This window comes from Mytilus californianus, unplaced genomic scaffold (genome assembly GCF_021869535.1).
Source record: "Mytilus californianus isolate M0D057914Y unplaced genomic scaffold, xbMytCali1.0.p SCAF_1, whole genome shotgun sequence".
Lineage (NCBI taxonomy): Eukaryota > Metazoa > Mollusca > Bivalvia > Mytilida > Mytilidae > Mytilus > Mytilus californianus.
Window position 1 is genome coordinate 132,352,139 of NW_026262581.1, and position 21,691 is coordinate 132,373,829.

The following is a 21,691-nucleotide window of genomic DNA, read 5'->3' on the forward strand; positions in this document are numbered from 1 at the left end:
AAGCAGCTTAGCTTCGACCCTTTTTTGGCCCGTAAAGATGGGCAGTTGATGTCATTCCGTACTCAACCTTTTATCATATTTTTTTTTTATTAAAAAAATACCCTTCAAGTTCATATTTTTTCCAGGCTTGTCATGGATTTTCAGTATACTATTCACAGATTTTTTTTTTATAAAAGGCGATGCAATGCATTATTAGTGTTAATTAATCTTGAGTTACTAGATTTGACAAAAATCTACCGTGGACCAAGGATTTGTATAGTAACATGGAATATATGCAAATCCTTGCGTGGACGCAGTATGAATGGTTTTAATAGACCACTTGCACATTGTTTGGTGATTAGTCGTACCGGAAGTACGTAACTTCGGAATTTCGAAATCTATATTGACTGAAACAAAAGGCGGGCAGAATTTCCAAATCCGCCATTGTAACTAGGGTAAATAAACGCATTTTAGATTGACGATGGTGAACAAGAATTGCATGTACGGGGTTTGTAAGAGTGACAGTAGGTACCCAGAGAGACTCGCGGAGAAGGATGTGTACTTTATTCCGTTCCCAAAACCATTACGGAATAGAGTGAAGTGTGAAAGATGGATACGAGCTTGCGGACGACATGACTTGAACGTGGAAAAAGTGACAAAATACAGCTATATATGTTCACTTCACTTTGTAAGGGGAAACGGTCCGACTGAGGAATATCCGGATCCTATTCCTGCAGGAGCCTGTGAAGCTGAAAAGGAGAATTTCATGCTGCAGAACCGGAAAAGAAGGGCACCAATAGACCGTCCCAGCCTTGTGTGTAGGAAGGTGAAAAAAACAGGTACGAAATGTATATATAATTTAATATAATGCTTGTATTTTCTTTATAAAGGTTCATAATGTTTACATATTACCTTGTTTCAAATTTGACATGCTTGACATATCTACCAATGACACTTTTAACTTGAACATTCAGGTGCTGCATTTATACATGTTTATGTACTCATGGTACTAGGAAATGCTGTGTGAAATAATGCAGGCGCTGTCAAAAAACAGTTTCATATTTTATACATTTTACTGTTCAACTTACAATCTTATAGAAACGTCAATTTGTATGAACAAGGCTATAAGGCCAATGAATATTGACTGCCCAAATAGCATACATGTAGTTGCAGAATAAAATCCATGACGACTTGCCACAATGCCCAATCACAAAAAATTTGCTTTACTGATGAAAAAGGCAATTCAACCCGCCCAAAGACATACACAAATAAAACAGAAATTGTATATCTCACTCTATGTACATTTATATAGACCTACCAGTTTGTCCAAATATAGTATTCACGAACAGAAAATATATGCATGATACAATGTATGTACATGTATGTTAGAAATATCTTAAGCATGTTGTGCAGTCTGCATCAAAATGTTATCTGATTGCTAGTTCAAAGACCAATATTCCCACATTTTCCCTGTGTCTAAACAAACTTTAACAACAACTTAATTACTAGTCTGGGGCATCAGACTATTCGTTAACAGTACAGACTGTTGTGAAAAGCACATATTTAAATCCACAACATTTCCCTATATTCATGTCAAATATTACATGTAGATGTGGCGTGCAGTTAAAAGAAAAATGTCTATCAACATGATAAACTGTCTATTTTTTGCATGTGTAATGTTTGATACAATAAAGCATTTCATAATTTCAGGAAAATCAGCTGATCAGAGAACAGTAGACCTAGATCACTCTTATTGTATAGTTCATGTTCCAGGTAAAATCTTTTAAAACATGTATATTTAGAAAAACGTCATCCTCAGTCAATATATCTTAAAATGTAAATTATACACCTCATACAAAGGCTACAATTGATATATTATCAATTTCCGAACATATTTGTATCAAAACTGTCAGCACATTACAGTCTCTTTTTAAAATCATATAATTTTGTTGGAATAACTTCATTTTTATAGATTTCATATTTTATCTTGAACAACAACATATTGGTTGTTATTTCAATTATTTGAATGTTTTTTTTTTGTTTTTGCTTACATGTATGTATTTGAAATTTTCCAGATTATATTTTTTTTAAATAATTGATCATGAAAAAGTACAATATCGAAAATCTTTTAACCATATCATGAAGTTCATAAGTTGATAATTCTTATATGATTTGCATATTACGGAATACATTGATATAATTGGTCGAGAGGACTTCCGGTAGTTGATCTTGACGTTGTTTATTTTTCGATAGACGACGTTGACCAAACTTCTTTTCGTAACCAATGTAAACAAGATGGCGGCTATAATAACACCGATATTAACAAAATTATTTTCACTGCACGTTAATCGTTAAATTAAATAATAAACACAAAATCATTCGTTGGAATGATAATAAGAGTTTTTGTAGTTTATTTTTAATCAGATAGCAAATTTCGTGGAGTACATATTTTTGCGTTAACCAACAAATATATTCATACGCCAGGCCTATTCAAGGACACAAATATACAATTTACGTGTGATAAAGGTTACGAGTGTGGAAAAATATATTCCTTATCTCCAATTTTAAAGAATTATAAGGATTAAACGCCTTTTTAAAGGAATTTATTGGTGTATAAACTGGACCAAGTCACTCACAAACATATCATAACAGTCCTTCAGACTTTTAATTGTTTGTGAGTGAATTGGTCAAGTTTATACACCAATAAATTCCTTTAAAAAGGCGTTTAATCCTATAACATCACACAAAGTAAAAATAACGGTCAGTACTATCATTTTTTACCCGCCATTTAGGATCCACCTTGTAAAATTTAGTTTTGAATGTGACTATTCCTGGACAAATCAAATTGGTAAAAATCTGTAAATTTATTTAGTATATAGGTAGGTGAACTCCAGATAAACAAATATAATTAAAAGTGTCTTTTTTCTTTTTGTTGACAAGTTTTCTTTAGATTATTTATCTGGCTGAAATTATAATTTAATGTAGATTTTTTTTCTGAGCATCTGTGTTGGGCAAGTTGCAAAAATATATTTTTTTTTGCTAAATACATGTAGAAAATAGTTTACCAAGTACATGAAATATCTTGCAATATACAACAAAATCATCTAAAACTTTAAATTTATAGATGAAAGTATAAAAAAAGCATTAAGTGTGTATTTCAAAAAATAAAATCATTTTAAATATGAAGGGAAGATAATTTTATTAATTTATGATAGATAATGGATTTCATTAAATAATTTTAGATTTTGAAGCAGAGATTGAACTAGGGCCTGGAGACGAAGGGAAGGTACAAGATGACATTGACACCACTATCTTTACTGCTACTCCTCTACCTGTGGAAACAACAGGTAAATTAATATATTTATGACTGGACATAGGAGCTGTATGTTTATAAATGGACTGGAGGATATGTGGGAAGGTGTGAAGTTACAAATTTTATACATCAACCTTGGCAATCAAATGAAATAAATCAAGTAGTGCAGCACTGTTCTATTTCTGGATTTAAACATATCATAATCTAATAAGTGTCTTATATTAGAATGTTCCTTATTAGTCCCCTTCCGACGAAGTCGAAGGGGATTTTAGGTTTGCACTCCGTCCGTCAGTCCGGCAAATCAGTTTTCCACACTTTTTTTCTTCATGCTTGAAGGTATTGATTTGATATTTGGTGTATTGTTTTATCATGACAAGTTACAGATCAAGTTCGAATTTTGTTCCGGTCTGATGATTTTGTGCAGAGTTATCGTCCTTTGACTTAGAAAATTCACTAAAATAATCAGTTTTCTGCACTTTTTTCCGTCATGCTTTAAGATATTGATTTGAAAATTGGTATATAGTTTTATCATGACAAGTTACAGATCAAGTTGGAATTTTGTTCCGGTCGAATGATTTTGTGCAGAGTTATGGTCCTTGGACTTAATAAATTCACTTAAATAATCAGTTTTCAACACTTTTTTCGTCATGCTTGAAGATATTGACTTGATATTTGTTATATAGGTTACACCATGACAAGTTATAGATCAGGTTAGAATTTTGTTCCAATACAATGAATTTTTAACCGGTAGGGGACTATGTATTGCCATGCAATACTCACAGAATGCTTGTTGCAGTGAATTTGTATAGCCACAATGTACAAAAATGTACTTTGAAACAAATGTTTTATTTTGAGATTTTTTAGTTTTTTACTTAACTAGTAAAATAACAATCACTTTATATTGTTATTTTGAGATTTTTTACTTTGATCTATTTGCAGAATGTAAATTTTCCATTAGTAAAGGGGCATAACTCTAGAATAGTTTAAGTGACACCACCAAAATTCAAACTTGATCTTTGTTTTGTGGTAAAAAGCATTTTGTATAAGTTTCATAATGTTTGGTTGAGGCAAACTAAAGTTAGAGCTCTAACGGAAAACAACTTGGGGACAAACTGACGGACAAGGGTAAAACTTAATGCCCCCATATGCTACAGCGGGGGCATAAAATTTGGAAAAATTATTTTTAATCCAATAATCAATGTTTCAATTGGCAGCGTTCATCTGACCATGACCTCATTTTCTTGGTTCATTGGTTTTGGACAAGAACATGAAAAAAACAAATAAATTCCTTTCAAAATTTAAATATAGGGTTGGATAGAGGAAAGAAGTGTTATTTATACGTGTATTTATATTTGAACTGAAATTGCAGATTCAGGATCTCAGACTTACCATCCAACTTATTCTGACAGCAGTACAAATGTCAACTTGAAGACCATGAGAAGACAGTTATTTGTTTTAGATGTGGAAAAGAAGCCTAAAGCCTATACAGGTATTTAAAAGGTCTCCGTATTATAAATATAAGATTGGAATGAAAGCATGGTGTATTATTCTTAATTTAAAAAGATTGGTCTATTTAATATATGTAGACTTTTCGAATATTTTTTAGAGATTTAAAAAAAAAAGGATTAACTATAATCAAATTTAGATGTAAAATTAAGATCAATTGAAATTGTTGCATTAACACATTATCATTTTTTACAGCCTCATTGTTGTAAATTTACAGGAATGACACTGGATGTCTTGAAACTTGTTTTTAGTCATGTAGAGTTGAAGGCTTCTAGGATGAAGTATTGGTATGGGTCATCTAGGGTTGATGACAGCTTCGACGATACAGAGAATGATGTCAGTGGACAAGTGAGTTATCTGTCTCATAATTCACTTTAGTTTAAACCTTACCTATATTTTATTCAAATCCTCGACATCAATAGAAAGATTTCCTCGGACAGATCTGTTCTTTTTGATGGATTTTGAGCACTTATTCAAGCAATGGCCCGTGTTAATACTTTATATGAAAAATCAACACATGGTCATTTCTCAAAAACGTGTCTCTTCATTGATTCACATCCCCCTACAAGGTTTTCATTATTACCTGTAAAAACATGAAAAATGTAACAATAAATATTTTTTGTTTTGCATCAAAGTTTTATATATCAAGCATTGTTTACAACGTCCACTGGTTTTATTAGTGGATACACTGTTGGAACAGCGCCCCCTAGTGACTTGGCATAATGATTTTGTACAAACGGATTTTTGTTCTTACTGATGGTACCATGAAATTGTGATCAAATCAACTGAATATTTTTTACAATGGTATTCATTATATAACTTTTTAAAATAAATTACCAATGATGAAAAGTAACAGTTTTCAGGGTTTACTGAACATTACAATTTATTTGAAAAAATATCACGTGTATCTTTATGCCAAGTCATGAGCAGAACTCGTGTAAACATACCCTACTATTATTACATATAAGACTAAGGACCATGTCAACTGGTTGTTTTAAATTAGAAAGGCAGATAAAAGCAAAGATTAAAATTATGAAAAATAGCCATATTATATGCATTTACAGAAATTTTCTGTGGAAACAAACAAAAATTCATCTCATATGTTATGATTAAATTAACATTCCGTGTGAAATAGTTCCAGAAAATAGTACATGTAATCTTAAACATGTCAGTTGGGCTTTTAATAATATTATTTAGAATGCCATATTCCATATGTTTATTAGATATTTTGCCCCTGGCTTTAACATGTTAAATCTCATAAGCCAGAAAAATGATGAAAATCAACAAAAATAAGTAATAAACAATACAAAATTAACAAATCTCATTATTGGACAATTGGTGTATAAAGTCTTTTCTTGGATTTTTTTTTAACAGAAAAGGGGAGCATTAAGGGAGTTAAAAATTTGGGAAGAGTACCTGATGAGCCTTGTACGACTGAGGAAGGGATTGGACACAGATGTTTTAGCAGATATGTTGTGTATAAGTTCTTCAACTGTTTCCAGGATCTTTACCACATGGATTGTGTTTTTGCGGAAGGAACTGGATTTTCTTATCAAGTGGCCCACTAAAGAACAAATAAAGGAAAATATGCCAAAATCTTTTAAGTATTTCCCTAAAACCAGAGTAGTTATAGATTGTACTGAATTTTTTGTTCAAAAACCCTCATTACCTTCTGCCCAGAGAATCACTTGGTCAAGTTATAAGCATAATAATACATTAAAACTTCTGGTAGGTATAACACCAAGTGGTTCATTCTGTTTCTTGTCAAAGTTGTGGTCAGGGGCAGTTTCAGACCGCAGGATTACACAAGCATCTGGGTTCTTGGAAATGTTGGAGTTTGGCGATGAGGTTATGGCTGACCGTGGATTCACCATAAGTGATCTCTTGGCTTTAAAGGGTGCAACTCTTGCAATTCCACCTTTTGCAAATGGCAGACAGCTGAGCAGTAGAGCAGTTACAAGGACAAGGCGTATTGCAAATGCACGAATCCATGTAGAACGAGCTATAGGAGATATCAAATCTTTTCAGCTACTACAGGGCACATTGCCTCTTACTCTTAAACCCATCCTTGATGATATTATTTTTGTTTGTGGTGCTTTGTGTAACTTGCGGTCTAAACTTGTGAAGTAAGAACTCTTCATTTTTACCATCTTTAAATATAATTTAGGTATTTCATGGCCAAAAACAGCTCTCACTTAAATAAAACAGTTAAGATTATCACTATTTCTGCAAGTTGAAGACACAATGGACAAATAAATTTGCATGTTCAGAGGGGACAGACAACACTTTGTTTAAAACAAAATTAAACAAATAAAGAACAAGAACATTTTTTTTAAATACTTACCTATCCTGAAAAACAATAGCATTATTAAGAATACACCCTCAACACTATCAGAAAGGTGCTCTTAGATGATAAACATTTCTGCTTTAATCTCCAGCTAACCTTTTTCTGATAAGATTACTAGTGGAAAGTGATATCAGTACAAATAAACACTTTAAGGTAGTTCAGGGGTATAGAAAAAAAATGACAGAATTTTCTTATACTTTGCCAAAATGAAGATTTTACTATGCTCTTTTCAAAAAAATTACAAAAAGTATGGGTCACCTTGTTTTCTTGCTACAAGTAAATAAACAGTTTTAATCTGATTTTCACCAAAAAGTATACAGATCGTTTGACCATCATAAGAAACAACTTTGTTAAGTTTCATGAAATTTGGATAAGTCGTTCTCAAGTTACGGTGCGACATGTTTACCCCAGACAGCCGCACATTTGTATACCATAATACGCCCAGTCAAAATTTTGACTGGTAAAAAAATGAAATTTCTCTATATGTCCAGTATAAATTATGTACTAAAAGAGTTATCTCCCCTTAAATGGCTTATTTGAATAATTAGTTCTAAAAGCACAAACATTTGGTATTTGTTAAAATATTTTCGCTAATGAAATGCATAACTAAGTTTTCTTAATATAAAAAAAACAGTGTAACCAATAAATTGCAAATTTGGGCAACAAAAAAAAAGACCGATTATTTACTGTGATTGTACTATTCAAGATGGTTGTATACCCCTGAACTACCTTAAATCACCTAAGTCATACCAAAACTTGAGGTTTACTGTCTCAAAACTTACAAAAACCAGTATTTTAGAATAAGTACAAAGTATTGCATATGAAGTTAATGAGCTGTGTTATATTTGTCAATGAGTCAGTTGTTAATACAAATTCAAATGAAGTAAATATAACCAACTATACATGTATGGCACTGTATAGTTGTTGATTTACCAAAAACAAGATTTAGGAAAAAAATTATCAGATCCGGACATAACACAATTATGAGCGAAAGCAACCAATGAAAACAATAAAGTTAACATCCAGTTTTATAGAACAATGCATAGGTATCATTAAAAATGTGCTGAATTTTCAATATATGTCGGTATGTGTACTAATTTTGTTAAATTTCATATTTACTATTAAACCTTCATTCGTCGGCAAAAGGGTTAAACAATATTAATTTAAGTGGGTCAAGTGTGTATATCTGAATCGTTATGATTTATCTACTTGGATTTAAAAATTTTAGGATTAATTCAAAAAGTAAATTTGGTACATTCTTAGCTAATTAAAAAAGGCACCAACCGAACAAGCTTGACAGTAAATAAAAGGATGTAACAGGGTAAACATAAATGAAGCATCAACCCAACAAACATAATTAGATGAACATGAATGAAAAGGGACACATGTTAAACCTCAATGAGGCATCAAACCGACAACAAAATTAATACAACTACGTTTTAAGGGCATATGATACAGTTTTGATTCCATGATGAATGTTTTATGAAAATTTGGATACAAGCTATTTTTCACCTAAGCAATTTAAATATGTCAGAAAAAAATATACCTTCATGTGCTACTTTAAGAGACAAAAGGGGTAAAAATTTAGACATTTTCTCAAAAACCAGATAAACAATAGCAGCTTTTTGTAAAACATTACGAAAATCTTTAAATAAATATGCTCTTAATAAGTACAACAGTTCCTTGGAAATAATTAATTCAGATTTTAGGGAAAAAATGGATTTTTTTGCAGTATATTTATCAAATCTAAAAAAAATGAATGTTGACTTTTCATTTAAATTGGTACAAATAATCTTCATACGTAATCAAACCGAATGAATATGCCATTGTAAAAAAGAGGGGCCTTTCTACTCATTTCCAAGTTAAGGTAGATAGGGGGTCTAAATTAAAATCCATAGAATTTTTTGATAATTTGTCAAAAGGCAGTTCATATCATGCTTTTTCCAAAAATATAATAAAAAGTATGGGTCACCGGGCTTTTTTTCACGCTACAGGTAGTGCAAAATTTTCAGATTTTGTATAGATTATGCATGGAAAACCCAATTTTGTGTGATAAAAAGAAAACTACACCATAGAATTTTAAGATAAAATATGAGAAGATAGCTCTAATAATATGCTTTCAGATAAGAAAAAGAAAAAATGAGGTCACCGGACTCGTTTTCTTGCTACATAATAAAATAGGTAAATTCACAACACATTCTATTATAAAAGTTACTTTATCTGAGTTATCTCCCCTTATATGGCAAAGTTGAAAAAAAATTGAATTAAACAAAAATATTCTGTTTTTTGTAAAATACAGCCGTAAATATGATAAAACACATAATATTTTATATTAACGTGAAAAGTCTTACACATGAATTACATACTACTCTCGAAATTTGCACATTTCTTTAAAGATCTAGACCGATTGGTTATCTGCTATTTCAAAATACAAGATGGAGGAAGAAACCCTAACTACCTTAAGTCAGTTTAAATCATAAAAAAAATAGTTGAATCTGCATCTTTTCCCGATATGTCACAGTTTAACGTCGCAAAAATAACATTTTACGTTAGCAAAGTCATTACCTCCCCTGTAACTGTATCATATGCCCTTCATGTCAGTATGCAGTATCATCAGTAGACATGGGTGTATTAAAAATTACAATCTTTTACAAGGTTTTAAAAATATCATTGTAGAATATCAGTTGTAATAGGTTATAATAAAAAGCCTTTGGTGAGTGAAAATTTCTCCAGTTCTATTTGTTTGTTTTATATAGTTTGAAATTTTTGATGTTGATGACAAAGCCAGGACAAGCACATGGTTCTTCCTGAATATGCATGAAACAATTACCATTGAAAATTTAACATACTAGACTGTTATAAAAGCAGGAATTACTCTTAATTAGGCAAGGTAGAAATCACACATAGTCTGAAAACTGGTCAGTGCTTTCAAAAATTTGGAAGAAATCTATTGAAAATTGTTAAAAATATACTAAAATACATAAATTTATACATCTAGCTAAGTGAACCCACCACCCAGAAGAAAATTAATCTTTTGCTTGAAATTAATTGTTTAAGTACCAATAACCATTATTTTGAGTTGTATAGTATTTTGGAATGAAAAAAATTTAATAGATATCAAACTAATATTTAGTAATGACTTATAGATTCAAATATATAAGAAAATATTTAAAGTACCCATTGACCAATTTTTAGAAGACTTATTTTTATTAGTTGTCTTTACTCACTATTTCTAGAAGAAATGGTGCAATATAATCTGTAAAGAAGTTTTGCAGTTTCACCAGCATTCTGTTAAAAAAATCTTCATCAAAGCTGACTTCTACATGTTCTATTCCATGTTTGGTGTAGAATACCAAATCACACTTTCTCATCTCCATAATTCCCATTTGTCCTTGCACTTGACAATAATACTGTGAAGAAAAATCAATTTGACCATCAGAATTAGTTTTCATGTGTAATACAGATTTAGCAGATTTGTTTCTTAGTGAAAACGGACACTAAATTTCAATAATCTTACTCTCATGGCATTTACAAGTGATCACTCCATCTGGACTGCAACCTATACATGGATACTTCGGATTTACCACCAAACCAGTTTCAGTTATACATTTATTCCTTTTCAATCCATGAGCTGTTTGGTATAGGTTCCTGGCTTTTGATTCCTTGCGTCTACCCCAGTCTAAGGCCATTTCTTGGAATTTATTCTTTACAGAAAGTGATTCACTACCTATAATTCGGCTGCAAATAAGATCTGGGTCCTCATTATTCATTATAGCCTGAAAGTTAGAAGCAGTAATTAAACCTTTCCTCATAGTGAACCATAAATTGTTGCTACTCTGGCCCTGAGTTGCCTTTGATATAAGCATCACATCTTCTGAACTGAATGATAAGGTAGCCATAAATTTTTCAACTATGTCCTCTTCATTATCAATTAAACATACATACTTATCTTTAAAATACTTAGCCTTGGTAGGAATTGTCAAGTCCTGTATTGCCTCTGAATAGTCCATCTGTACCACATCTACTGGTTCATGGGGTAGAAATTCTAGTGCTCTGGCCTCAGGATTTATCTATTTAAAAAATCACTTGAATTAACCAAAGCATTAATTATATATATATTTTACAGGAAAAAAATAACATCGTTGATTTAAGAATTTGAAGAAAAATATTAACTGAGAATCTGCTGGACAATGGTACAAGATATAATGTATAATTTTTATGTGAATTTGGCATTTTAATGATTTCTATATATGATGAATTTTCTTAAAAGTAAGTTGTGAAAAATTTGAAAAAGATAATTAAATATGAAAAATTTACACAATGTTTAAGGGTGTGTTCTTACTAATGCTATTTTTTTCAGAGTTGGTAAGTAATAAAAAATGGATTTGTTGATATTTTTTGTTTATTGTTTATAATTTTAACTTTTACCTTTACTGGCTTTGTGGTGTTTTGTTAAAGCCAGGAGCAGAACTTCATTTTTTTATAAAATGTCTTAAAAACCTTTTAAATTAGTTTTGAAATTGGTGAATTGATTGCAAAATCCTATCAATGATAAACTTGAAAAAAATTCAAAGCATAAATTTCACAAACTAAATTGTTACCTTTTCTATACTAATTTTTTTAGAAATAAGAATTAATGTTGTTTAAAGTCGTAAATTAAAAAGGTTACACATGGTGCATATATATATATATGTACTGCAGTGCAAAAATTTAAAAAAATACTGATATTGCATTGAATATTTAAGAACACTAATGCAGTATTAAATAAAGCTTTCACTGTTAATAAAAATTAATTATAATATGAGTAGTATTTAAGTATTAAAGTGTGTTATATTGTTTCAAAAATGTCTTGCACAGAAATAATTATTTTGATTAATTTTTTGCTGTTAATATTTTTGAATTTGTAAATGTTACTGTCCAATTTTGTCAGTCCTTTAACTTTTCAAGAATAGTTGGTGTATGTTATAACGATGCACCATGTGTAAGCACCATGATACCTATTTGTAATGGACACGAGTTCTGCTCAAGACTTCATTTTGAGGTTTAAAAATTAAATATAATAAAGATATCTGTACAATATGATTTCAAACCTCAAGAGGAGTCGCTAGAGGGCGCTGTACTTGAATGTATAGTGTATCTACCAATAAAACAGGTGGGCGTGTTGTTAAATTATTTGTTGTTATACCTGAGCTAATTTACTTGCAAACTGTTTTATCTTCTCGTCTTCTGCAGCTCTGTCAACCATCTGTCTAGGATCAAAACTGGATACTACATGGTCTGCTGATGATACACATGCTTCCATCCTCCTATTTTGGGATATTACAATATTTAAATGTATTTATTGGTAAAGCATTAAATGTTGGCATTGTATGTATTTAGGATTTCAAGGTTTTCAGTAGTGACAAGAAACGTCAAGAAGCGACAAGAAGAATATTTTAGCGACAAGAAGACTATTTAGCGACAAGAAAAATGAAAACAAAGTTCTTATTAAAATAACTTATTCCTAATAAATATATAAAAAAAATATGCATTGAAATGTTGTTTTTTTAGATTCGAGGCCAAATGTCGATCTGTGTGTAACATATATATATATGATATACATGTATTTATCATATATTTAGTACAAAATACAGCAATTTTGTATATCTAATAAAGGTTCTTTTTTCCAGTCTGTATCGCATAGCTAAACCTGTATCGCATAGCTAAATCCGTATCACATACCTGGCGTGACATCATGAATCAAATGACGTCAACGTTTGACCTATGACGTCCAGTTGCTGTATTTCCTGGCATAGGAAAAAAGTGAGTTCCCACTCAAGAAATGTCATATCATTTCAACTAAAATCTATATTTTTCAAAAAAAATATTACCCAGTAGAACTTTATAAGCGATTTTTATAAAATAGATACAATAAGTTTTTTTAGTGGGAACTCACTTTTGTCCAATGACTGTGTATATTGGAATCCCCTGTTTGTCTGTTAATAATCTTTGAGTAGATGATACGTGGCAACATTGTTGTCCATATTTATGTATACAAATGAGTTCAGATTGTAGTATAATGATTAAATTCACAACAAATATTGGGAAGGTGGGTTGTATTCTACAGGAGGGAACAGTTGACACTGTTGTTAGTGAATGCTTTTAAATACATGGTCTTAAAGTATATTATTGCCAGTTTCATAGCTCTATATTGAGCATGTAGTAAGGTTGTAGGGGACATTACGATGTGGATATTAAGCAAATAAGGAAGTCAAAAACTTAGTCACCTGGAAAAATACAGGAAAATCCTTATGTTCTTTTGTTTGTTATATTTTCGGACAATTTAAAAAAAAACACGTATATGACATTAATCTGATTCTATTTAAATATATGATAAACAGAATAATACATGACAAAATCCGTATCGCATGCTGTATCACCACTTGACCAATATCAGCCCTCGGGACCTTCGGCCATCAGGACTGATATTGGTTTCTGGTGGTGATACAGCATGCGATACGGATTTTGCCATGTATTATTCTATATATACTAAATACTGTAATATATGAGGGAAATCTAGAATATTTTTATTAATTTTTGCATTTTACCAGTGCTAAAGATAAAAATGATTAAGTTAAAACCTTGGCTTGATAATCTTCATTCGTTCCACCTCTACTGGCTCATCGTGTTCCCTCTTTCGTTTCTTCCACTGGCAAGGACTGTCAGTAACAGACTTCTTCTCAAATGCCTCCAACTCGTATAAGCATGCTGCAACATGACGACAAGCTCCATCAGCACTGTAATAAAATTGTATTTAGAGAAAGTTAGTACATGCATACATGTTCATTTGTGAAATGATCTGTATAATACTAATATCTTTATAGATTTTTACGGTTTACTAAACATGAGTGTTTTAGATTGCAAGTCATCAAATTACATCAGCAGAATTGTTAACTTCTACCTGCCAAATACTGGACACAGAAGCTAGAAAACCAACCTTGAGTTTTGACTTTAATAGCAATGAATTATTACCTCATCACCCTGCACTTGAGGCTGTCATACAAATGTACTTACAAACTAGTTTAACCCCACCACATTGTGTATGTGCATGTCCCAAGTCAGGAATCTGTAATAAAAGGGTCATTGTTTGTTGCAATATTTCATATTTGTTTTTCTTTCATTATTTTGTACATAAATCAGACCATTAGCTTTTTTTTTTGGATTGTTTTACATTTGTCATTTCAAAATTTTTATAGCTGACTATTCCCTATGGGTTTTTCTCATTGTTGAAGATTGTACGGTTATCTACAGATGTTAATTTCCCTGTCATTTTGTCACTTGTGGAGAGTTGTTTCATTGGAAATCATACCACATCTTCTTATTTTCATATTACAATAGAAACTATAGTGGGTCTAGAATTTGTCAAATATAATATTTTTATATTTACCCTCCTGGACATTCACAGTAAGCTGCTTTAACATCACCTAGAGTCTTCTCAACAACAAACCAGCACTGGTAGGTCATCTTCCCAGTCAACGTCTTTGCCCTCTGTGTTGGCCTCACCTTTCCAATAAAAACACAAACTGAGCTGTCATCTTTTAAGTAGTTGACTTTCATTTCCTGGACATGTCCATCGTAAAACAAGCGGTAGTCCTCTGCACTCTTATAAGCTTTCAACTTCTTTTTATCGTAATCCGAACGGTGCAACAACAAATAATTGAAAATGTCATACAAGGAAAAGTCAGGTACACCAGAAAAATCTTCAACATATCTGAAAAAATAAAAGGTTTTCAAATTAACACTACAGAATACATTGCTGGTATGAAATTAACAGATTATTCTAGTAAGACATGTATAATAGTAAGGTGAAAAATACTGATTGGGAATATGAGCCCTTGCCAGTACATGCAGTTCAGACAGTTGAAAGTTATATATACTTATACATATGAAAATGCATAAAGTATTTTCTAAGATATATTATAGTACATGTACAACAAAATGTTAAGTAGATCTTAATCTATATACTTGAATAAATTTGTTGGACTTGAAATAAAAAGAAAATCAATGTGGAAAAATTATGATAATTGTGATAATATCCGCTTAATTCTTGCAATTCAAAAGTTTACTCATACAATGACTTTATTTCATTAAACCCTAAAACTCTTAAGTTTTTGGCAGTTAATATTTATATTAAAGCATACTTGGTATATTATTGATCAAGTAAAATTGTATAAAAAAAAGTTAATAGCTACATGTTTTGAATGACTAAATTTTAGGGGCCATGGGCTATCCCTTTAATTATAATGTAAAATTGCTATAAATGGATATTCTTTTGAACTGAGTCTATTTACTTCTAATGGAAAAAGTTTATAGAAAATTGAACAGTTATTGTCATATTATTATTTTTTTAAAAGTTTAAAGTCTTAAAAGTTTTCAATATTTAGAAGTTGGCATACATGTAGGGATGTATCTTCTTAGGGAGCTACCATTTGATAGTTAAGGGGGTGGGGTGAAAAATTTTGTCCTGCATTTTTTTTGAATTGTAATCTCTGTCCTGCTTTTTTATTTTTCGCTCTATACGGTACTGCCCTTTTTTTTTTACATGAATTGTCATATCCTGCCTTTTTTTTTTGCAAAGTGCCTCAACCCGCCTTTTTTTTACTCAAAACTTCTGTCATGCCTATTTTTTTTCAAATTTCATCCTAGCCTAGCCCCCCACCCAAAGTGAAATGTAGCTCCCTTAATAAAATTGTTTTGGACTGACATGAATAATCATATTTTTGAAAAAATGCTGAAATAATATGAGTTTTAAAAATGATTTCATTATACTGCTAGAAAAATATATTTTAGTAATTGGCTTCAGACACACAGGTAAGGCCTCCCCAAGGGTGACTGGGGAATAGAAGTATGGTCACCATTGGTCTTCCTCCGACCGGCAGTAAAACCCGTGCTAAAGTGGGGCGTCCGTTTGGCTGTGCGGGATGTACAAATTTGCAGCCACGTCCGGTCAGAATGGGGATGTTAAATCCGATGCCTCGTGTAAAGAGAGTGCCACGCTCTGTGCACGTTAAGAACCCTTGCAACAACTCTTTGAGGGGTCCGTAGGTGACCTGTTGCAAGGCTAAATTTCTGTCCCTATCCAATATACCCTCATTTCCCGTGGCAGTCTAAATTTCTCCGTCCTTAATCCCTTAATCTATTACAGAACCTACCTATAGTATTTATTGTGAACTTGTTCTCGTCCTGAATATGCTAGTCCGAGATTACTCTGACGTCCAACGGCTGTTTTGCCAGACACGGCCCCAGCTTGTCTGGCAAAACAGCCGTTGGACGTCAGAGTAATCTCGGACTATGAATATGCATGAAATATTTGCCACTGGACGTTATCTTTAAAAATATTTACGTCTGATTCAGTATCAGATACTTGTGGTATAATTAATAACCTTATTATATATTTAATCAAATATTTCCTCGCCCTTTAATTCATGATCATGTATTATGAAGCTTGAAATAGAGGCCTTTTCCAGCGACTCACGCCTACAACTCATTGAGTATATACCATAAAAGGTCCCCACTGGAAATAAGTTTTTATTAACTTTTGTGGGTCATCCTAAGATACTAGGCTACAGTGAAAATCTAGTCAAGTTAAATTTCACTCATTATTTAATCTAGTCTATTCATATTATCAAAATATCATGAAAATTTTCATAATTTTATTTTTTAAATTAAAATTTTTAGTAAACATGTATATCATTTTAGTGTCTATAAACTATGTCTAGTGCTATATCTGTGTCTTTGTAATATTTTGTATCTGTCAAATTCATGCCTTTTTATCTTGAATAAATATATATATACCATCCAGGCTTTTCCCGAGCAAAGGTGCAAAGGGAAGGGGGCTTTAACTTGAACAACACAGTGTACAAAGAAGCAAAACTATATTATAGGCCCGGGATAACAAAATAGGAAAAATTCTACAGAGAAAATAACGGCCCGATTTGATCTTCAATTTCTTCCTTTTGTCAAACTGACTAAAATTATTACAAATGTTACGACCACTCGGTAAAATGGTTTTCATCCTACCTGTCTCAGAGCATGCAAAAAAAGTTAAGTTTGGAACCACTGAATCTGAATATAAAACTGTAACTTTTGGAGTTCCACCGTGAGGTTCTACACTTGGACCTTTATTATTCCTTGTCAATATCAATGGCTTACCATTAACTTTAGAATATACAGAGTCTGATCTACATGCTGATGATACAACTTTGCATTAGTATTTAAATCTATTGTAAATTTAAATAAAGACTCTAAAAATTGTTATCAAATGGCGTAAAGAATATGATATGATGATTAATAACAAGAAAAAAATGTATATATAAAAATAATGTATGTTTGTTGGGTCAGAGAGAAAATTGGAAACCTGCAATGCATGTTTATGTGTTTTATAACGTCAAGATAATATCTCTTAAAATAATGTTGAAGTTGAAAATCTATATTGATAAAAATCTGTCATATGGTCAAATTAAATTGATAAAATATGTGAAATTATTTCAAGCAGAATATACATGTACCTGTTTAAAAGGTTGAAACATTATTTACAATGAAAGGGTCTTATTCTTTTTTACAATAGCTATATATTACCCATTATTGACTACTGTTGTGCAGTATGGGGCCTTGAAACAAACTGTAATCTGGAAAGGATTCATAAGCTCCAAAAACGTGCTGCAAGATTAATTCTAAGTGTCTCTTTTGATTGTCCATCAACTTTCCTATTGTATCTTTCGCCTCTCTTTTTTGAATCGATGACTATATTTACGAGGATACAATATTTCCAGAGGTTTATTATCCCTTCTGAATGTGCATTACGAAATTTTAAAAGTGCTACAATATCAAAACAGTATAACTTCAGAATAAAAGTGGCGTGCCATTTTGTACACATACCAGAGGGAATCATTGTTCACAGCAAATTATATTATGAAGGAACTTCTATTTCGTGACATATCAGTGCCTCAACTAATTTTATATCAAAGTTTCAATACTTTGGACTCGTTAGGAATTATTGTGCCAAATCGGCTGACAAAAGGATAAGTAGACGTCAGCGTGTGTTAATTCAGAACCAAGTTATTTGAGACCCGGAAGTGATTCTGGAACCAATACATGTCTTAATACCATATATATAAGGCTACTAAGAACCAAAATTTTGGAAACGGTATAAATGTATTATTAGTTTGATCGAGGAAGTGTATATATATATAATAATCATTGGTCAAGTCAGTATCTCACTCCTGATGACTTATTAACAACGAATTATATTACAAAAACAATCAATAATAGTAAACAAAAATCGGTTGGTGTTAATTTGAATTAAAAAGTGTTATCTCCCTTTAACTGTTACTGTGACATAGCTTAACATATGTGATTTTCATTATTTTATTACCTTTCAATTTCATTTACATGTAAAAAAAAAGATCCAAAATTTAATTACTGAATGTCAAAAATCTTTTTATACTAAATTCAAATTAATTCTGTTATTGAAATAATGTGGTCACTTTAACTGAGGTTAACGTAAAGATTTTTTTCAGCTGAAGAATACATCGGGATTTGGCCTTTATTTTTGCTGGAATTCGGGATTTACACTTATCGGGACTTGGGAATGGATGCTTTCATTTTCGTTAATTCGAGTTTAACTGTTTATTTTTGCTAGGATGACAACATCTCCCCACCCACCCCACCCCTCAATATAATATGTGTAACAATGTGCCAATTGTAAAATTCGTGGTATGTTTTATCATGTGATCTAATTTTTTAACGTTAGATACAGGTGCGGACCCAGGATTTAAAAAGAGAAATATCTTCGCTTTTTTTCACATTGCATGAACATACAGTAATTGCAATTTTGTTGGATGAGGACGGGGACCTCGATAATAAAAAAAAATATGAGAAAATTCAGATCAGAAGTAAATCCTTTATTTTCACTCTTCTGACGTCAAAGGTGAGGTGTAACTTTTTTGAGTCCTCGACGTCGGAAGTTGCAGCAAAACGCAGCCTGAGACCACAAAGAAACAGACATATACTGAGTTACTTGCATTTTCTGCTTTTAAAAAATAAATACATTCTGATGTAATCTGCACGGAAGACCCCATTTAGACAATGGAAGAAAGATGTAAAGAATGGTTATCAACTTTTTCTTTGCTGTATCGTATATTAATCCTCCAATTTCCTCGTACTTCTCTTAACACTGTCCTCCAATGAGGCATAAATTTTAATTTTAACTTTGAAAAGCGTTGATCGTACGAACACTTTTAGTATGAAGAGTATCGTACTTAATAATGCTTTGATCAAACACCAACCTGTGTCAACAACTTTGAAGTTTAGAAGAAGAACGTATATCAAACTATTCCTTAGAAATGTTCCAACATTTTATTATATCCGTATGTGTCTTTAATATTGGCCTTTTCAAGGCAGACCATTTTTATCTCATCGAGTGCGGGAGGTCATGGGTTCGATCCCCAGTCGGGTCCAAACAAATACTTTAAAATTTTTATTACCGCTGATCCGCCTACTGGTTCGCGACATTTAGGAGAAGGAGTAAATACTGGTCGGCTCGGATTCCGAATAAAATGTCCATTTATAGATCCTTGTGGCAACCCTTTAAACATTGATTCACAATAACGGGAATGAGAACATACTTCAACACACTTTTTTTCTATTATATAGTTAAAAAATAAAGCTGTGTTTTGTATACTGTTTGTATTTTGGTCTTTGTCTTCTTTTTTTATCATGGCGTTGTCAGTCTATTTTCGACTTATGAGTTCGAATGTCCCTTTGGTAACTTTCGCCTCTCTTTTTTTAAATAACTTTACTAAAGATTAAGAGATGAGGGGGAGACAAACAAATTATTTTTAGCAAGAGAAGGTTATTGGGTAGGCAATCGAAAGCCTTGGACAAATCTATTAATATTGCCACTACATATTTAATATGTTGATATGAAGCCTTTTTTCCAGTCTTCTACTATTTTTTATAAAGGTGATTGTCATATGTATCATTTTCGAAACACTGACAGAAAAGTGTGAAAAATGTGACCCTTTATTAGTCGAGAATGGCTTGAATGTTAACCAAAAATTCTTGCTGTTAAGTCCTCTTACACATCTTTCCAGGAAATAGTTTCTGATTGATTTCTTTTTTTTTTTCAAAACCAAATTTCATTGTTTTCAATAAGATTCGCTTTATTCAATTATTTTTACAATTTGATATTTATTATACGCCATCCTTTTTATATATATATTTTCCTACATATATTTCCTATATTTTTGTCGATTACGTTATAATAGTTATTGACCAAGCAAGTCGGTATATGTCATTTAATCTGCACGGCTCGGGTAACCCTACTTGACCCGAACGACGTAGGAGTAACAATCCAGTGGTTCATTGTCGTTTGTTGCTGTCTGTCATGTTTTTTTTGTTTATTGTTTTATTATAAATCAGACCGTTGTTTTTCTTGTTTGCATTGTTTTACATTGTGCCATGTCTCTTATAGCTTGTTATTCGGTATGGGATTTGATCATTGTTGAAGGGCGTGCGGTGAACTATAGTTGATTCCATCAACGTCATTTGGTCCCTGGTGGATAGTTTTCTCATTAGCAATCATACCAGATGTCCTTATTTTTTAATTTAATTTAACGCTGAACGTTATAAAGTCACCCATCATCATTTTCCTCACGTGTCTATTATTGGTATCAATATATAGAAAATAAAAGTATTTGAAAACCATGTTTTTAGCACATTTATAAATATGCCTTTATTATCTGTCAAGTATCTATTGAAATAAAGAAATACATGTTTTATACAGTGACACTTCTACACCATGCAAACTACAAATGCAATAAGAGCAAGTATGGATAAATTAAGTGAACACATCTTTTTTTATACAAATAATATCCGCTTATTGTTTAGATGTCAACCATGGATTCTGTTAACTGCCAAATATAACTTTGGATATCATTATCTAGATGTGGGGAATGCGAGTTAATGCAACAGCAACCCGACGATTAAAAATAACCAAAAGACATCTAGAGGGCAACATATGGACCTGTTTGTTTACTCTTATTTTTGCCCAGCAACAAAACAATAAAATGAGAACAACAGATATGCAAAATCTTTTTTATGTAAATGTTTCTGTTGGCTCTCTATCCTACCACCCTTAAAAGTCTACCGTGGTTTTTTTTTAAATACCAATTCGATTTCAAAGTGTGAGCGAAATCACTTAAAATATTATTTAGTATTAAGTTATTTTTAGTTGCTCATGTACTTAACTTTGGAGATTTCTTATATCATAATATACAATGTAATTAAATTTATGTTGAATTATTGGTAACGCTTGCAAAATTTTGATTCCAGATTTTCTTTTACAGATGCTTATTGTTCTAACTTTAGAGTCATTAATTTTTCGAGAATCCCCTGTCGAGTGAAGTTAGCCTAAGTTGAGAACATAAAACTTATTATAACATTAACGTTACCAATTTTACTGTATATATATAACTTACGTTTGTACCTCTCAGAATCGAATAGCA

At 31.6% G+C, this 21,691-nt stretch overlaps 1 protein-coding gene across 3 annotated transcripts; it reads left to right on the forward strand.

The window, feature by feature from the left end:
* Positions 1-313: 313 nt before the first annotated feature.
* LOC127734641 (uncharacterized) lies at positions 314-12,671 on the forward strand. Of its 3 annotated transcripts, XR_007997684.1 has the most exons (7): positions 314-818; positions 1,690-1,752; positions 3,222-3,326; positions 4,662-4,781; positions 5,016-5,146; positions 6,173-10,035; positions 12,378-12,671. XR_007997684.1 is itself a non-coding variant. In XM_052244630.1 (6 exons), exons 1-6 carry the CDS (start codon positions 461-463, stop codon positions 6,926-6,928), a joined length of 1,533 nt encoding a protein of 510 aa, XP_052100590.1. In that variant the 5' UTR covers positions 314-460; the 3' UTR covers positions 6,929-12,671. The 3 variants fall into 3 exon arrangements, 2 of the variants coding, with proteins under 2 accessions (XP_052100590.1, XP_052100601.1); XM_052244630.1 differs by having other exon boundaries at positions 6,173-12,671; XM_052244641.1 differs by lacking the exon at positions 6,173-10,035 and having other exon boundaries at positions 319-818.
* The last annotated feature ends 9,020 nt before the right edge of the window (positions 12,672-21,691 follow it).